Source organism: Pelophylax lessonae, assembly GCF_965119305.1.
Source record: "Pelophylax lessonae genome assembly, chromosome: 2".
Classification (NCBI taxonomy): Eukaryota; Metazoa; Chordata; class Amphibia; order Anura; family Ranidae; genus Pelophylax; species Pelophylax lessonae.
In genome coordinates this window covers 644,391,608-644,410,756 of record NC_138769.1, presented here as the reverse complement: position 1 = coordinate 644,410,756, position 19,149 = coordinate 644,391,608, and the positions used below count along the sequence as shown (strand labels likewise).

Sequence of the window (19,149 nt, the reverse complement as noted above, 5' to 3'; positions counted from 1 at the left end):
ATTGGATGACAGAAATTAGCAGAGCTTCCCCTCATTTCAGATCTTCGCCTCAAATCTGCATCGACTGCACTTCCAAGTGCACTTATAGTTCACAGTGGATTCGTCTTTAGTAAATCAACCCCAGTGTCTGTGTTCAATTCTGTGCACTCGCTCCTGCATGAATGTCAGATTTTTAGATGCGACTGTGTCTGTGGGCCAGCTGTGTGTGCATCCATTTCTGTGCGCTATCTGCATGCAGCTCTGAGGAAGATGCAGGCGCAGCAAAAAGCAGCTGTGTATGAAGGACGGGACTCAGCGCCCATCTGATTAAGACCTGAAGCAGAGTTCACAGGTCATGAGTAAGTAGGGCAGAGTTCAGAGATTAGGAGCGGCTACTTACATGTATGGTTGTGACATGTTCCCTGTGTTCATCTGCCAGCACCCCCCTTAAAACTGCATGCTTCATTTGCTGGTGGTGTATAATATATCTTTTTTTAGCAACTGCTTCTCTCTTCCTTAGTAACCCTTGCAGTAAACTTACCTGGCACTGCTGTCCCATTATTCTGCACGTTACATAGATCCTAAATGCTTGAATATGAAGTATAAGTGGGCGGGCCAGATGTATGGGGTTGATCGCGGGAGAAAGTGTTGACGGAAGGGAATCACAGGAGCCAGTGCAGCCGCACTGTACAGACACTGCATCTGTAAGGAGCCCTGCTGTGGGGAGAAGGTCACTTATCAGCGTGTCGGCACTGAGGGCATCCGATCTACCCTTCACCCACTCGCGATCGATGGGTAGATCGCGATCGGCAGGTTGCCAACCTCGGCATTGAGCTGATTTGGGACCCAGCAGTATTGGGGAGCCAAGGCTATCTTGCCACATAATAAAATATCACGGCAGAAACAGTAAGTGCTAATAGTTTAGATTAAAAGGACTACTATCAAACTGTTATACAGGGCCATAACTATGTGTTATTGGACTCCATAGCAAAACCAATAAGTGCTCTTGCCCCTCTAATCTCTATCTCAAAGGTAGTTTCCTTATTGATACAGAATAATAATTGCTTTCAAGTTTCCAAACTATGTTTGCACTTCATCTAAATATATTTGCCAAATGCTATTGCTACCTTAATAAATCATGATGTAGGCAGACAGTTCTGGAACACCTATATCTCCAAGCTCTATAGTAACTGCATGGACTGCTATAACTATAGTTAGCAGGAACGTGTGGGAATGGAATACTAGCACCTCCTGCTACTGAATGTATCTAATGGGAAGGGGTGATGGAGGTTCTCTTACTGCTGGGGAATCTATTGTAGCTGGAGGGGATCTATTTTTGCATGGGGGGGGGGTCTATTGTTGCAGGAGGGAGGGTCTTATGTTACTTGGGGGGGGGTAAATTATTTCTGGTTGAGGGTGAGGTCTGTTGATGCTGGCTGCTGAAGGGTCTATTGATGCTGGCTGCTGGGAGATCTTTTGTTGCTTCTGGGGGGTCTATTGATGCTGGGGTGGTATTTTGTTTCAGAGTGTCTATTATTGCTTGGGGGGGGGGGGGTCAATTATTGCTGGCAGCAAGGGATCTATTTTACTGCCTTTCTTGTTATAATTAACAAGTTCCATAAAATGTACTTGGAACCACAAAATGATACTTGGCTTTGTATTCTCCAAAAGGAGCAGTACTGGTAGGTGGGTAGGAGGTGGAACCAAGGGACGGTGCTCTAAGGTGGGTAGAGAGCGGAGACATGGGGTGACTCAGAAGGGGGGAGTTCCTGCACCTGTCCTCTGGCCATAGTTATTCCCTAGTTGCCATAATAATATATTTTGGGGGTCATAAATGACCCAAACAACCTTCGTCATATCCAATGGCCCAGTACAGGGAACTGACTATTTAGTGTCATCCTATAACATGCTCTCTTGATTTTTAGGTTGGAATTTCTGTGCCAGAAAATCAGTTTTAGCTGCTTTGGTGTTAATGAAATTAACAACAGGTGCACTAGAATGGCAAAAATGAGTCAACTTTCAAAACAGGAATGGTTTTACAGGTGGAGGCTAATAACAATGTTTTTCCCTGCTCATCTTTTCTGACTGTTTTTCACTAGTTTTGAATTTGGCTAGGGTCAGTGTCACTACTGGTAGCATAAGGGGATACCTGGACTCTGTAGAGGTTACACAGGTAGTCCAACTCCTCCAGGATGGCACAATAATAAATGTTATTGCCAGGTTTGCTGTGTCTCCCAGCACAGTTCTAAGAGCATGGAGGAGATTCCAGGAGACAGTCAGTTACTCTGGAAGAGCTGGGCCGTGCCGGAGAAGGTCCTTAACCCATCAGCACGACCTGTATCTGCTCCTTTGTGCAAGGAGAAACAGGATGAGCACTGCCAGAGCCCTACAAAATAACCTCCAGCAGGCCACTGGTATGAATGTCTCTGACCAAACAATCAGAAACAGACTTTATGAGAGTGGCCTGAGGGCTTAACGTCCTCTAGTCGGCCCTGTGCTCACTGCCTGGCACCGTGGAGCTCAATTGGCATTTGCCATTGAACACCAGAATTGGCAGGTCCGCCACTGGCGTTCTGTGCTTTTCACAGATGAGAACAGATTCACCCTGAGCACATGTGACAGATGTGAAAGGATCTAGAGAAGCTGTGGAGAACGTTATGCTGCCTGTAACATTGTTCAGTATGACCGGTTTGGTGGTGGGTCAGTGATGGTCTAGGGAGGCATATCCATGGAGAGATGCACAGACCTCTACAGGCTAGACAATGACACCCTGACTGCCATTAGGTATTGGGATGAAATCCTTGGACCCATTTGTCAGACCCTATGCTGATGCAGCGGGTCCTGGGTTCTTCCTGGTGCCCAACACTACCCGGCCTCATGTGGCGAGAGTATGCAGCCAGTTCCTGGAGGATAAAGGAATTGATACCATTGAATAGCCACCACGCTCACCTTACCTAAATCCAATAGAACACCTCTGGGACATTTTTTCAGTCCATTCAACGCAGCCAGGTTGCACCTCAGTCTGTGCAGGAGCTCAGTGATGCCCTGGTCCATATCTGGGAGGAAATATCCCAGGACATCATCCGTCGTCTCATTAGGAGCATGCCCCGACATTGTCAGGCATGCATACAAGCACGTGGGGGCCATACAAGCTACTGAGTACCATTTTGAGTTGCTGCAATGAAATTTCAGCAAAATGGACTAGCCTGCTGCATCATTTTTTCTCTTTTATTTCAGGGTGTCTTTGAGTTCAGCCCTCTGTGGGTTGATCATTTTCATTTCCATCAAACAATGTGGCATCCTTTTGATCCTAACACATTATCCAGTCCATATTACTATAAATATCCAGAATGATATTTTTCCCCATTGAGATCTAATATGTTTTCAAAGTGTTCTTTTAACTACTTTGAGCAGTGTACATACGTATGCCTTCTTCTTCTGAATATTGCCTCAGCACACAGGATGGTGATTTAACATGGAAACTGCACTATCTCCATCTCCTGCCATCATTAGCTAAGTATTCTATAAAAATAAACCCAGTGAGAAGTATGTGTAACCGATATCATGCTCTGTGTGGTTGCCTAGCAACCGGTGCCTGTACAGAGACTATGTTCCCTTTATTAAGGAATGCATGCCCCAATTTTGAGGATTTATTTCCTTTCCATTAAGGGTTTATTTTCCCTGCTTCAGATGTGGAAGGTCTGCTTAGCCAGCCCATTTGTTTTGACATGTTGAAACACAGATTTGAGAGAATTGTTGGTGCCAGACTTTGATGTTAAGGTTGTTGTAATGGCAGATGTGTGTGTCAGCACTGGTTAGCCAGATGGGGACATGCAGCCTTTATTGTGCCCTCTAGCATAAATGTGATTTCGTTAATGGGCTGTTGCAATTACACACGCTTGAAAAGTTTTAAAATTAAATCTTTGTGGTCATAGTTTTATTTACTCTGCGGTGATTGTTGTTTTGTGTGTTAATAATGTGCATAGACTATAAAGTAGCTCTGAAATGTTTCCTGGTGACAGGTATATATGTTGGAGACATATTAGTAAAGCAAAATGTTACATTTTAAATCAGCGTAGTCTTCATATATAATTTAAAGGGAAAGTCCCAGTGGGTTTCTCAAGGATGCCCTAAGAGATTCATCTGCTCATGCTGCAGCCATAACTTAACTAACTGGGCTTTATGCCAGACAATATGGTAACATTTCCCCTTTGAGAATTTGTTTATTTCCATTGAAAATCCAGCAGGGGAATGTGACCACAATGCTTGGCGTATCCAAGCAAGAAAAGCTACAGCTGTATGTGAATAGAAGAACTGGACGTCTATGAGTTAGTGCAATGTGAATTATCTTGCCTGTGCCCACCCATGTGTGTGCCAGCAGAAGCAACATAAAAATGCCCCCACCTTCGTGTTACTTTTGTCTAGCCTTGATGGTAACCCCGCTTCCTTCCCTTCCTTTTACCATCCAAGGTTTTTCCAGTCACTCTGGTTACTACAGGAGCAGAGCGGGGCTACAAATCTTGTTTATTCCTTTTAAAGTCTACGACTTACCTAAACTTTTTCTTCATAATTTTGAACAGAGTACTGAAGGGTTAAAGCCCTTATCAGTTTGTATAGCTCCCTGTGTCCTTTTTGAGAGATTTTCCTTGACTTCCTGTTCCAGAGATGCAACAGGAAATTAGAGAAAATCTATGAATTGAGGGGGGAATTCCCCCTTTAGAGAGTTGTCACCAGAACAGGTTTCACCATTGGTGGATTTACCTTCACCGTTTGTTCTGGTGACCGTTGGAAAAATAATAATTAAAGTGATTGTAGACTGAAAATTTTTTTTTTAAATAACAAACAGGTTTATACTTACCTGCTCTGGGCAGTTCCACTAAGTATAAACCTGTTTTTTGTTCAGGTCCCCTGCCTTCGCTCCTGGCTTCCTCTTCTTACTGTGCCACCATAAGAAGCTGCTTCCTATCATGGCACACCTGTGGGCTCAATCCCGAGCTATGCTGCCTGTGTCCATAGGCCTGCTCCCTCGTCACAGGATTTGACTGACAGTAGTGGGAACCAATTTTGCTCCCACTGCCCCATCAAAGCCCGTGAGACTCGCAAGTGAGAGGAGAAATCATCTACAGACGTGAACAGTGCTGGATCGAGTGAGTGCTCAGGGAAATATAAGAAGGAGTAAGGGGTGGAACTTTTACCTAAACATTTTTTATCCAATGCAAGGAATAAGTAAACAATGTTAAGGCTTTAGAACTTATTTAATTTTTGTCCTAGCGATTCTTGCCAGCAGGAAATCAGGTTCTTACATTTTCCTACTCTATCTAAGAAAAAAAACAACAATTTAATTACACTGTACATATACTGTACTTTGAGGGCAAGAATGCCAGGGCTGTTACCCTACTCCTCAGAACTTGAATGACATCCTTGCAGAAACGTGTTTGTAATAAACATTGGGGTTAGGCTCCTTTTTCTATAGCTGCCAAGCCATATACATTACCTCATAATTGTACAATCCCCTTTAGATTTTTCCACCAAAAATGTTATTCAGCAGCTTACCTGACTGAGTTTTATTTGATTAAACTGTTTAGGAAGATGCACTGTATGGGTTCTGCTAAAATTTATATACGATTGTAAAGAGATTGCACAAGCGGATTGTAGTGTTTGGGGACAGCTTTAGACCCTTCACTTTTTTAAGACCACCATGAAACTATGCATCACTGCATTGTTGTCTTTGAATCCATAGCAAGGTGAGAACTCCAGCCAAAAACCGTTTTGGACATTTAAACTGTAAAAATGAATGACTGCTAATAAAAAGTGTGCCATGTGTCCCTGCTGCTGCATTTGGAAAAAAGGCTAACTTTCATTCAGCCTGTACAGTACAGTAAGTGCCAAGCGTCGGCATTGACACTTGCAGCTGGAGATAATGAGTTGCTTACTCTATAAATCCTCCATTCAGAAAAAGTCTTAGTGCAAGGTGTTCTGTACATGAAGGAGGTGCAGATGAATGTCACAATCTCTCCTTCTCAAATCACGGAATGCTTTGCAAAGACATTTGGCATCTTTAGTCAGCCTAATTGACCAGGCTGGGAAAATTAAGAATGTAAACTTGAAGTTTGCAAACAAGCAGGGGGGGAGTAAAGATCTGCTTTAATTTGCCTGTATATTGCTGAATGTATTGTGCCTGGAGTTCCCTTTCATAAGTGCTCAGGTGAAGATGACAAACCATTTTCTTATCTAAAGACAGTGGATCTAGAATCGTGTCCCCTTTTCACATAATAATTAGGGGTTTTTCCAATTCTTTTCAAATCTACAATGATAAAATGATCTTTGGAAGCTGGCTGCTTTCTCTGGGCAATGGGAACACATTATTTTAGAGCAGTGGCTCTCAAAGTTGTAAGGTTCATGAAACGTTATGGATTTGTGTAGACACTTGGCCAAACCCCAGTCTACCTTCTGTTTATTGCACTCACTACACCATATGACCAGAGGTCCTGCTTCATTCACATGAGCTTGCCTTTCCTTTGGAGTGTATTGCAAAGCATCTCAACAGAACATGTTCCTTCTGAGCATAGCTTGATGCAGGTGGGGTTTGGGCTGCATCTGGTTGTGTTCATAAATCAAGTCAGTAATATATGTGGTGTACCACCGATACACATGTCAACTTTAACAAAGGAGGATGTGCCTGTCTTTGACACCTCGTTACCATTTGCCTATGATGCCTCACTCTGCATTTACTCGTTATAATCACACTATATTCTGATCTGTGCTGCTTCTCATTTTTACTGTATGGCTAGTCATGTCTTGCTTCTTTGTTTATCTTAGTCTATGCCCATAGCTGCTTTAATCTTTCTTGCACAGCTGCCTCTACTTTAGACTATTCTTTTTCACTCTTTGTTTGTGCTGCCCAACTGCTTTATTTTACATTATGTTATACTATATTATTTATCATTGTGGCCTCCCATTTAGAATGCTCCATTTCCTTCCAGCTCATATGTTTACCTTTAAAACCTGTAATGAACTAGGCCCTCTATCATAGATCTCTGTCCTTCTTACCTTTCTATCACCTGTCTTATCTTGACAATGGCAATGGGACAATAGCACCCAGATCCATTGTTGTAGACACAAGGGGTGATTTACAAAAGGAAAATAGGCTGTGCACCTTTTCACTCTGTACATGCAGTTGCTCCAAAGATTAGTAAATGAGGGGGAACTCTGCTGACTTCCATCATCCAATCATGTGCAAGCAAAAATGCTGTTTTTTCTTTTTTTTTTTTTTCTTGGATGTAATTAGGTATTTCTTGTAGAGTGAAACTTTACCTCATTTACTAAGATCTGGAGAGCAACTGCACTTGCAAAAGTGCACAGTCTATTTGTCTTTAGTGAATCAAGTTAAAAGAGCCTACAATAGGCTTTTTCCTACTGTCATCCATATTTAGTCGCGGCTGGGATAGGGGAGCTACCGCAGCCAACACTGCACCTCTTCTTACTGCTGCCAATCACCACTAACAACATTACTACCTTCAGGAGAATAACTGGATGACAAGAGACTACCTTGTCCCTTATATGGACCTGCAGAGTTCCAGGGACCACAGTTTGAGAAACACTGCTTTAGCGCATGTCTTAAATTTAAAGTATAACTAAAGGCAAAACTTTTTTTTTTAGTTTTGGCTAGAGTGCAAAGGTATTAGAAAACCTGTCAGTTTTTATTGCTGTCTGTGCCCCGTTAGGGAGATTCAGCCTCTCTGTTTGTCCTGTTTACCATTATCATTAAAAATTAAATTAAAAGAAAATCACAAATTTTGGGTTGTCCTCAGAAAAGTAATAGAAAGGAAATCTTCCAATGGGGACACTAGTTCTGGTGATCTGGGAGTCCCCAAGAGATTCCCTTTATTTGCAGGGCTTTCCTCTCACTTCCTATTTGGCTATAGGACAGGAAGTGAAGGGAAATCTTCGCAATGGGAAACAGATGGAGACAAAAAATATTTGACGGGTTACTCTATGCAAAAAAATAATAAAACGTTTTGCCTTTAGTTCTACTTTAAGGTTCAGTTTATCTCTAAAGTGAAATTGCCGTTTTGTTCAGATAGAATCAAGCCTCTTCAGTTCAACTACAGTATATACCTTGCAAGTATTTTGCAAACATTTTCTAAAGATCCTTACCTGCTTTTGTGAAGAATGGATATAAGCAGTTTAATTAGTTTGTATGTTAATATTATTATTATTTATTTTTATATATTTATTTTTTTTAGCAACAATTGAGTGTTTCTTCAAAGATTTAGTAACAATGCTCTCAGATCTAGGCCACAGGTTAATACGTTATTGGTTGTTTCCGTTAAATCCATCAAATGCCAACAAGGTTCAGGAGGGCAGTTTTTTCAACATGAAACCAAAATTAAGAACAAGAGGACATGACCGCAAACTAACTGGAGGAAAGTTCAAAACTAATCTTAGAAAGTATTTTTTTTTACTAAGAGGGTAGTTGATGCTTGATATAAACTACCAGCAGAGGTAGTGAGACAACAGTAAATGGCTTCAAACATGCTTGGGACAAACATAGATCTATATTCTAACGAAAAATACCCCCCCCCCCCAAAAAAAAAAAAATGGGTAGGCACGATGGGTCTTTTTCTGCCATCACTTTTCTATGTTTCTATGTAACAAAGAATAGAAATATGAAACGTAACATTAAAAACCTTGCCTTAAATTTGGCATATAATTTGTTCTTTTGTTACAGTCTCTTTTTTATTTAACTTGTTTAAATGATGCTAAACCAGTAAAACCATTATATTTATTTATTTATTTATTTTTACAAATATTGAGTGATTTTGATCATGTCATGCTATATTTTGTGCAGTGTTATTAGTTAATGAAAATTGTTTGTGAAAAATCTATATATATATTTGATAAGAGGAATAACAGGTGAACAAATCTATAATACACTTCATCTTACAGGACCTGTATCGTCACCTGTCATCGGATGATTTGGATTCAGTAGGAGACTCAGTTTAAAAGAGAAAATGGAGCAGTGTGTCTGGTTTGTGACTCGGTGATAGTTAAAGCTGATTAACGTAACATTAAGTTAAACAAAGGCTGACTCTGGTTCATAAAGTACTTTGGAAGCATTTGGTATGTTATATTTGATACTGATATTAAAAAATCGCCCACAATTAAATAACATTTTGACTTCCAAAAAATGATCTCATAATGACTACATCCAAATCTCTGCAGTCTTGCTAGGTAATGCTCAGGCACAGTTCCAGCATGCTGAGATTCTGAGGTTTGTCCTTTTACTAATATATGCAGTCTCCTGCAGTAAGTGGGATTCTTATTCATAAAATATTACACAGAACACTGCCACATGAGACTCGGTAGAGGTCATTCCTGTTATAGAATTCACAGTCTTTACCATAACACAGTTGAGTACTGCCCATCATCATTTTTTTATTTTGACTAACAGTTACATTTTCGGGACAAACTTTCAGGGTACCACCTTTTTCCAAGGTCCAAGCAGTACTGATGTTCTAAGCATTTGCAAAAAAATCTCTGAAAATAAGGAAAAAAAAAACAACACGTGGTAAAATAAAATGTGAAAGTTAGTCAGGTACAGAAGAAAGTTATGGAATGGAAAGGGTGATGGGAAAAAGTCAAAGATGTAAGAATGGCCATAAAACTGTTCAGCCTGTTATCTTTTGTTGCAAACAACTGCATCATGGCAGCTCAAAGGTTTTCCTTTCTTGAGTAGTTTTAAAATCCCCTTCAAGAACCAAAACATTCATGTCTTCCATAGAGGCGCACACATGTTAATCAAATGGAAATGTCATTTTGATTACAGGGACACAAGCAAAGAAACAAAACCTTGCAACGCTAAATGCTGCAAACTGTGCAGTCACATTATTCCATTAAAAAGTTGCATGTGCGCAAAAGGAACCAGCAGTATCGTAGGAGCATACAGCTGCACCTCCAGTAATGTGATCTATCTCATTCAATGCAACCAGGGATGTTACATTGGTAGGACCGGCCAGAAATTGCAAAAAAAGAATTAATCTTTATAGACACACCATAAGAGCTGGAATGCAGCGCAGCGGTTGGTGTGTGGTGTGGTCCGCCCAAAATCAACAGAGTGATAGTTCTGATAGGGAGACAAGACATTTTCCTTGGTCATGTGTGGAACTGCGCTAGTATAGCTACCCAACACAGTCCCGCCACATCTGGTGTGAACCTAGCCTAAAAGAACATAAGGAAGAGGATAACTTAACACCTGTTGGAAAGACATTAATGTTTTGGTTCTTCAAGGGAATTTTGATGCAAAAGATAACAGACTGAATGTGGACTTCCTTTTTTTTATGACCATACTTGCCTCTGTGACTCTCCCCCCCTTCCCTATCAATAACTCTCCTCCTTATTTGACTCATTTTCTCCATTATTTGCCATATGTTGTGTTATTTTTTACTTCTGTTCAGAAATTGTTGTTTTTTAACATTTTTGCTAGTGCTTTGTGTATCAGTACTGCTCAGACCTTAGAAGAAGAGGTATACACAGAAAGCTTGTCCTGAAAATGTAACCACTAATGCAAATTAATAAAAGTATTGGGGTAAGTTCTAAACAGTGTTGTTTCAATTGCACTAATAAGGCCGCAATGATCTTAATATTTACCATGAAACCAAAATGTATTAAGACTCAGGACTAAACTCTTTCTGGGTGTTTTTCCCCCAGTAAATTTAGAAGGTTTCTCTATACATTAGGGTAAAGGCGCTTTTCCACTGCATGGTACGGATCGTTTTGGGTCGGTTTGGCGCTTATCCACTGTATGGTACCGCATGGTACAGGTTAGAACAGTTCGGTAAGGTTTGGTACAGCGGCACTTTTCTACTACATGGTACGGCGTCGGTATGGCTCGCTTAAACAGTACCACCTCAGTTGGGGTTCCAAGCAGGCCGTACCGATACCATATCCCACAATCCTTTGCATGCAGCATTGATTGCTTGTCACTACTAGCCACTGATTGGTCAGAGAATCGTTGTAATCCCACCCACTTACTACTAAGTACTACAACAGTGGAAAAGCAAACCGAGCCATGTAGAGCCTATACAGTGCTGAAAGGTGCCGACTCGTACCACACAGTGGAAAAGCAAATGGAGCTGTGCTGGGCCAAGCAGTGCCGAGTGGTACTTGCAGTGGAAAAGTGCCATAAGAGAACCAATTAATTAGGATCTGAACGCGCAAACGAGGAAGACTCTTAAGTGTTATAAATGCCCTACAATCCCTTTCTGCCTATTGTGTATAGTTGGCTCATAGCTCCACCCTTAACATCCTCCACACCACCAGCTCTTTAAGCCTGTTAATTATGCACCCTGCATTTCCTCTGCCGCCTCTTCATTTTGATACTTATTTGTGACTTCTAGAATAAAAGTGTATTGTTTTTACCAATTAGGATCTGAACACATTCTCTTGCTGAATTTTTAGTACATTTTTCCATTGACAGAATTTTCTGAACTAAATGCCTGGCTTCTCTATCAATCATATTTGACATAAACCAATTTTAAAACAATTTATGATCTTTGAAAAGACGATCAATAGGATTGCCATTGACATCAATTTAAAACATATAACCAGGGTTTAATAAATAAAAGTACAATTGAAGTCACAGAAATGGATTCACAGACATATAAATATTGTACAAACAACCTCATAGTGTTAATTCCACTTTCCTGTTGCAGCACTTGTGCAGCATGCCTAAATATATCTCTGCAGAATAGGCACCAGAGTTGACTTTGTAATTAGAATGTGTTTGACACAACCCAGCCCTTCTCCGCAATACAAGTCTCTGTTAGAACTGTTACTCAGCTATGCCAGTACAGAGCACTGGAGAGAAGAGTTGTTTTAAACAGTTACAATAAAAAAACAGTGACAAATCATAACATGCCAGGGTAAAGAGTGATAAAGAGATAAAAGGTGGGAGACTTCAATTACACTTTTAACTATTTACCTTTTTTTCTGTAAAAAAAAAAAAAAAATCCGTAATAATAATCTAGGCTATCATTTTGTTCTGTAAAAAAAAAAAAAAATACAGAAAATGCTCAAACAGCACAGACATTGTATGTGTATGTTTTTCTCTTCATAATATTTTGATATGCACAGAACCAAAAAGACTGCAGCAGTTTGCTTCCTCAAAAAAAAAAAAAAAAAATAATAATAGTTTCATGTTGCAAATTGAAATATTTGCACACATTGCCTGGGCCCAGTTGCCCTTCATTCACCATGTATTTTATGAACCAGGCAGTCAGCTTTTGTCTTCATGTATATTGCTAACGTCTTTCCTATGACATCTGGATTGCCAGGAATTTGTGAACTAATAATACTCTTTTTGTGCTTTTCTTTTAACTGCTATTCTTGATTATGAATGTTAACAAGATGCTATGTGATTGCTTAATTTAATAATTCAGAATAATTTTATGATTAAAATTGTATTTGCTAAATCACTTTTTGCGCCTTTCATTTGACCTTTGCACTTTTTATTACTTGCAGAATGTTTTTTAGAAACTAAACTGTATGTGTATTTGGGGTGGCAGATTGAGTAATATTGCTTAGTAATCACTGACTAATAATGTGATTGAATATTCTGTAATATGAAGAAAAACAAACAGAAATTGGTCCAACTATTTAGGATATTTAAACAAATGCGAATTTCTTCATTTAAAGTTTCATACTCTTAGATGTATTGATTTGAATGCGGAATATATGAGACAGGCAAACAGTATTTGGGTCTGAATCTCCTGTAATAAACACAACTATGTCATATATAACAATAAAGTATCAGCGTTTTGCTCAAAATGCACCCCAAACACACTTGTTAGAATGACCAATTTAACTGTATAGTAAAAGGCATTAAAGTAATGTTCCTAATGTACAAACAGTATATTGTACCTGGGCCTGTACTCAATTCAAACTCCCAATTAGGTTTAGTGCCCCTAAACCTGACTGGATATTTGAAGAAATCTCTGAAATGTTTAAAATTACTTCTTTTCTCAAACAGCCTTAATCTATGTATTTAGACCAAAGGATTCAGAAATTCAACATAAATTTAAATTCATAAAACATATTATATAGGCAGCTATTTTGTGATTTGGAGCAACAATGTAACATGATATTGTAATACTGGAATTTGACTTATATCCAGTGATGAATTACATTAACTTATATGCATGAAAAAAGCGGGGGGAATATGAAACTCAGTGTATTTTCAAATCATATTAGGACACAGTATGCGTTCTGATGATTTGGCCTATTAAAGTAGAATACATATAACCTGTAGCTTTTTCCAACATGAAATTTTTTATAACATAAAACAAAATGTTAAAATAGTGGAAAATATAATTGAAACCATTATACCTAAGTTACATGTTGGTGTAAGAGTACTAAAACATTTTAATAAATAGTTATAAACAATTATGTTAGAGATTACTTTTTTGATACATAGATGTTGCAGTTTTTGACCAAAGTATAAGTGGCAGTTGACAGTGTTTTCTATGAAGAACAAAGGAAAAAGAGAGCTGCGTGTAGAAACCCCCCCCCCCCCCAAAAAAAAAAATATATATATCACCACTGTCGGCATGCATTTCACCTTTTATTTAATAGAGATGTGATGTCTCTTTAGTAATGATCATGAAATCTCAACAATTGAATAGTTCTGCCCTAAAAATGTCTGCCTCTACTAATGTAATTGATTGGTAATTTATAATACTTAAGTCTTATTTTCTAGATTTATAATATTTAGTTGCATTTCTGAAAAAAATGTACTAAAATACAATGCTTTTAAAACAATGCTATGTAAACTAAGGCTAAGATTAGCTGAAGTGTCTCTTGCTTACATTTATGTTACATTATGTATCTTTAGCTTGAATTGAGTTTAACTATTCTGTGGTGTTAATTGTAACCTTGTTTTATGTTATGAAATATGAATTGAATGATACCATTGCTAATGGCTACAGACATTATTCTTTTATTTAAAAACAACACTACTAACAAAATTATTGATCTTTAGACATTTAATAAAACCACATGTTGTATGTTGTCTACTTACATGTTTATATGACATTGTAAAGGCAAGTTTGTACGTGGAATTTCAAAGTACAGAATGCTTAGGTTGTAATTGGATACTTTAAGTTAATTTATTTATACTAGATCCAATAGAAGCTAAGCAACCCTTTTTGTGTGACCTGCAAAGTACCTGCTGGGTTTACTGCAGTGTTATTTTGAAGACCATTTGGCCTCAAATATAGCAGGTCATTAAAAATAATAACACCCCCTTTTCAACAGTTAAATGTTTTTTGTACGGTTGTCATCTGGCCAGCCAAAATGTAATTTTTATGTCATTGTGTCATTGCTGTATATCGGACAGAAATAGTGCAACAACAGAAAGGCCAACATTCTCCATAAAATTTGGCATCCATAATGATATATGAACTTATGCCCCACCTTCCTTGCCCTAAAACTTTTTTAAGTCGTGCTAGCTTATGTGTTTTCAATATGATAGAGTGAGGAAGACTAAAGGACCACTATCCAATTTTAATGTTGTCTGTGTTTGTGTTAAAGAGCTTACCCATTCCTTCCTGTTGTGTCATTGGGAAAAATATCATGCTACAATTCTTGGTAATTTGATCCAATTATATTGTACAAATTGATAATTGTTGAGGAACCAGAAACACCGTAGGATGAAAGGGGTGCCATGGGTGTTCTAAAGTTTCCTGAGCCTGAGCAATTGCCTTTAAACATTCTGAGCAGATACACCTACCCTGCTACATGCATTTGTAATTTGAGTGATGTTGAAAGAACATGAACAGAAAATGTCTGTAGCCTAGAAAATAAAAAAATAAAATGTTTTGCATGTATTATATAACAAGGCCTTGTACGAGGACAAGTTCACATAAGAGGTGTCTCAAGTCTGAATTATCTCCTGGTTAGGGTGTAACCACACTCAAAGCAGAAGTGTCCTCTGATCCTGGTCCACAAGATCAGGACAGTCATGTATGGCTGCTATTTCCTTTAACCTATCAGTTGTATACATTACATTCTAAGAATTTTAAAGCCATATTTCCAACAGCCTTTTGCCTTTTATCTTCTGCTTGTACCTATATAAGGAATTGGAGGTTTAATTTAAAAATGGAGAAACTACAACTGATTATATTTAAAAATTCCCTTTCCAAAACTTCATAGAAATCCTCAAAGAATATTCAAAGCATGAGCGGTCCTGGGTAGATTTTAGTTACATCTCTGGGGGCAGAAGATACAAGGTAGCAGTTTGATCTCTGTGCTTTATGGCCTCTTTTCTCTGGGCAGGAGGCAATGGTATAAATTACATAAAACAACATTTTTGCGTTGACGTCTTCGACAAGCAGGTATTGCTGCCATCTAGATGGACCACCTTGGAAACAGAACACAGTGTTTAGCTGAGATTGTGGAACTGCTTGTGTGGACGAGTCCTCTGTGTCTTTGCACTAAATTTATTTGTCCTTTTTCTGTATTGTTTTCTTTATTGTAATAAAAGTGCTAATCCAACAAAGTTGAGAGTCATTTATGACGGGCACCAAATAGTGCATTAATTTAAGTGTAAAACTAACTAGTCAGCCAAGTAGAAGTATTGATGGTTTGATGGTTAATGTATATTAGACATTGATGTTATTATTTTTTTTAGCGTTTGAACAACATATAAAGATTTATCAGAGTAAACAAAGAAAGTTCTCTGAGCTGTGTTTTATGACTCCAAAAACCATGTGAGAGGTTTTCCAAAATTTTTTGTTAATCTGTTTTGGGGTTGATTTTACTAAAGGCAAACAAACTGTTCACCTTTAAAGTGAATTTTCACTTTGCAAGGGAGTATTTAATTCGCTTAGTGAATGAGGTAAAGCTCTGCTGACTTCCATCATCCGATTATGTGCAAGCAAAAATATATTATTTTTTTTTTATTTCCTTCAATATTTTTTTGGTTTCCATTTTAATTGTATTATCATTACACATGATCCTTGCAAAGGGAATTTTCACCACATTCACTAAACTAAAAAAAAAAAAAAAAAATGTCCTTTGCTTTTAGTAAGTCAAACCCATTGGGGTGGCTTTACTAAAACTGGAAAGTCCAAATCTGGTGCAGCTCTGCATAGAATCCGATCAGCTTCAGGGTTTTTTTCTTTGCCAAAGCTTGATTGAACAAGTGAAAGTTAGAAGCTGATTGGCTACCATGCCTAGCTGCATCAGATTTTTCACTCTCCAGTTTTAGTAAATCAACCCCATTGTGTCTTTTTGACCTACAGTGCAATCTTTGTCCACACTAGCTACATAACAGTATGGGACAAGGATTATGAGAAATAATATATGGGTACCTAGTCCTGCAATAACTTTCATATAATCACACTCAAGGAAAAGAAAAAAAAAACATTTTTGCTTGCACATGATCAGATGATGGAAGTCAGCTAAACTTCATTTCATTAACTAAATGAAGGGAAATTCCCATTGTAAAGTGAACAGCCTATTTGCATTTAGTAAATCAAGCCCAGTGTATGTCACAGACATAGTTTTTTCTTATAGAACCCTATTGCAAAAACATTTAATTACACTTTGGCTCTTCATTCACCAGTTTTTACTGTTGTCTATGATCCAGAGTAGGAGATTTCACCCTTATTCCTGTGACAATGGGGAGAAGGAAGAACATAGGAAATTAGAAAAGCAGTTGTCCCTGTAAAAGGAAGACACAGACAGTAATAGTTGCCTGATTTGTGGTTTTAGGTCCCCACTGGTCAGATTTCCTGTCCTGACAAAAAATTAGAAAAAATCTCCCAAAAGGGACATTTCAGGTATGTTCTATCCCATCCTCACATGTCCAAAACTAATAAAAAGTTAGACTTTAATGGTTTTGTCCTAAATATTGAACAAACCGCTCCAGGGGGATCTCATCTCTCATGCCTATCAACTATGGCTGGGCACTGGCCAAAAATATAAAGGATTCAGTGCACAACCGGACTGTGTAAAACCTTTTTCTTAGTTTATTAAACATCACAGGATACAACTATTTATCCTGTGCTGTTTAATAAATTAAGAAAAATGCTTTTTTCAAAATTAGAAATATAACAGAGCTCTCTAAACTGTATATACATTTGTTTTATCACAGTGATTTGGTATTGCTGACTTCATGAGTTATAATATACAGACAGTGCAAGTTCCCCATTGCACAGTGGCTGCCTGTCCTAAATGACCTTGGCATACAACATTATATTTCTACATTGCTATTTACCTATGATACATTTTTGCAATGTCTGTTAGTCTTGAATATGTAACTGAATGCAGCTTTATTTTTGCAGGACACACACTGAGGGTCTGTTATGAACACATGAACTGTTTCCCTTACAAAAGACTCTTAGTATAAGTTGAATGTAGAATTTGTAGTAGATCTGAATATACATATAAAAATGTATTTGAAACATTTGAAAGCCTTTAAACACTGTTGTTATACTTTCGTGATCTTTCTTATAATTCAGTTCAATCATTGGCTAGATGAACACGGTGCTTTTACTGGTACAGACCAATGATGTCTCCTTGAATCTCTTAAGTGGCAGTGGAATGTGGATTGCCACATTGTCTGTCTATTGTATGAATGTATCCCAAAAATCAGCTAGCTCATTTTGATTAAGATTTATTTGCTTTTATTTGTTCTGTTAGACTGAAAGAACCTCTAGCACCTTTGACATGGCTTTGCTTTTTATTGCTAAAAATAAACCTAAAATATCACAGTCTAAGGGGAGAGCTGGCTCAGAGAAGGAGAGCATTACTAAGAGACGTGTAAAGTACATCCTTATAAATATACAGTATGTCAGAAAATTACCTCTCTACCAATATAGATTATGTGAGAGGTCAGACAGTTGACAGGGCATTAGCTGTCAGACTTCAGTAGACCTCTGACTCCTGACTCCAAACTGAACTGCCTGGCTGTTTGGTTGACCAAATAGGCAAAGCAAAATCAGGAGACAAATATACATCTTTCTATCAGACCTAGCTTCAAAATTTAAGGCTAAATATTCAGGTTCTTACACATACCCAATCAGGACTGGTTCTCTTTATTGTTGATCTAATATGATTCGGAAGATATTCTCTTGTAACAGTTAACTCCTCCAAGGAAATTTTTTTTTTTTGTATAAAGCAGTGTTGTCACTCTACCTTAATTTCACATTTCATCGGTAAGTGAAATTTTGCAGTTTTTGTAGAGTAATTTCTAATTCAATAGAAAAAGGTTAAAAACTTCAGTCAATGGTTTCATATTTACAACAATATCTATGTATACAAAGGTATGGGATATCTAGTTCATATCATCCCCTAAAGTCACCTATATAACAATATGCCATTACTTTCTGATAGGCGGGAAACATTGATAGGCAGTCCAACTGAAGCAGTGCGCATGGCAAGCTGACAACACTGTTTCTAATTGTAAGATAGTGGCTTAGCTTTGTCAAGAAGCGCTGTTACTGTCAGGATCTTCAGGCAAGCATCAGATGTATTATTTGCCCAAAGAAGACATTAGGCTAAACATGCTGAAAAAAAAAATATTTTTGCTTTACATACACTTTAACGTGAGTCTGATTGGATGCTATGTATATACCTCCAGTTATCATTCCTCCACTAGGGAGTGCCATGTTGACCATCTCTATACAACCCTTAATACTGGGTTGTGAAATAAGTGCATTATTGAAATACATCATGAATGTCACTGAGGTTTATTTACTACAGGCAAATAGACTGTGCACTTTGCAAATGCAGTTGCACTTATTTTTCCCACAGCTTAATGAATTTGGTGAAGCGTCACTTAGTAAAGAATACCCATTCAGGTGCAAGGAAAATGTAAACTAACTGCATTTTTGCTTGCACATGATTGGATGATAGAAATCAGTAGAGCTTCACCAATTTTACTAAGCTCTGAAGAAAATGAGTGCAACTGCACTGGAAAAGTGCACAGTCTATTTTTTTTTGTTAAATCAACCCCACCATCTTAGTTGTATAAGGTTCATACAAAATATAATATTGGCAGACACAACACCCCCCACATATATATTTATAGAGAGAAGTGCCGAAACATAAAACACTGTGGCCTTCTAGCACCTTTATGCATAGACATCTCAGTTTTGCTTAAGTGTT

The 19,149-nt window shown here is 38.1% G+C and overlaps 1 protein-coding gene across 5 annotated transcripts in view; it reads left to right on the top strand.

The window, feature by feature from the left end:
- DCLK1 (doublecortin like kinase 1) overlaps nt 1-19,149 on the top strand; it is a 518,012-nt gene that overhangs the window by 326,445 nt on the left and 172,418 nt on the right. The window contains exon 3 of one of the 5 annotated variants that reach the window (XM_082246219.1): nt 8,929-9,117. The exons of the other annotated variants lie outside the window; for them this stretch is intronic. Within the exon in view, the coding sequence (XP_082102345.1) occupies nt 8,929-8,985 (57 nt within the window). The 3' untranslated portion in view covers nt 8,986-9,117. Of the gene's footprint in view, nt 1-8,928; nt 9,118-19,149 lie in introns of those variants that run through there. 5 annotated transcript variants of the gene reach the window in all.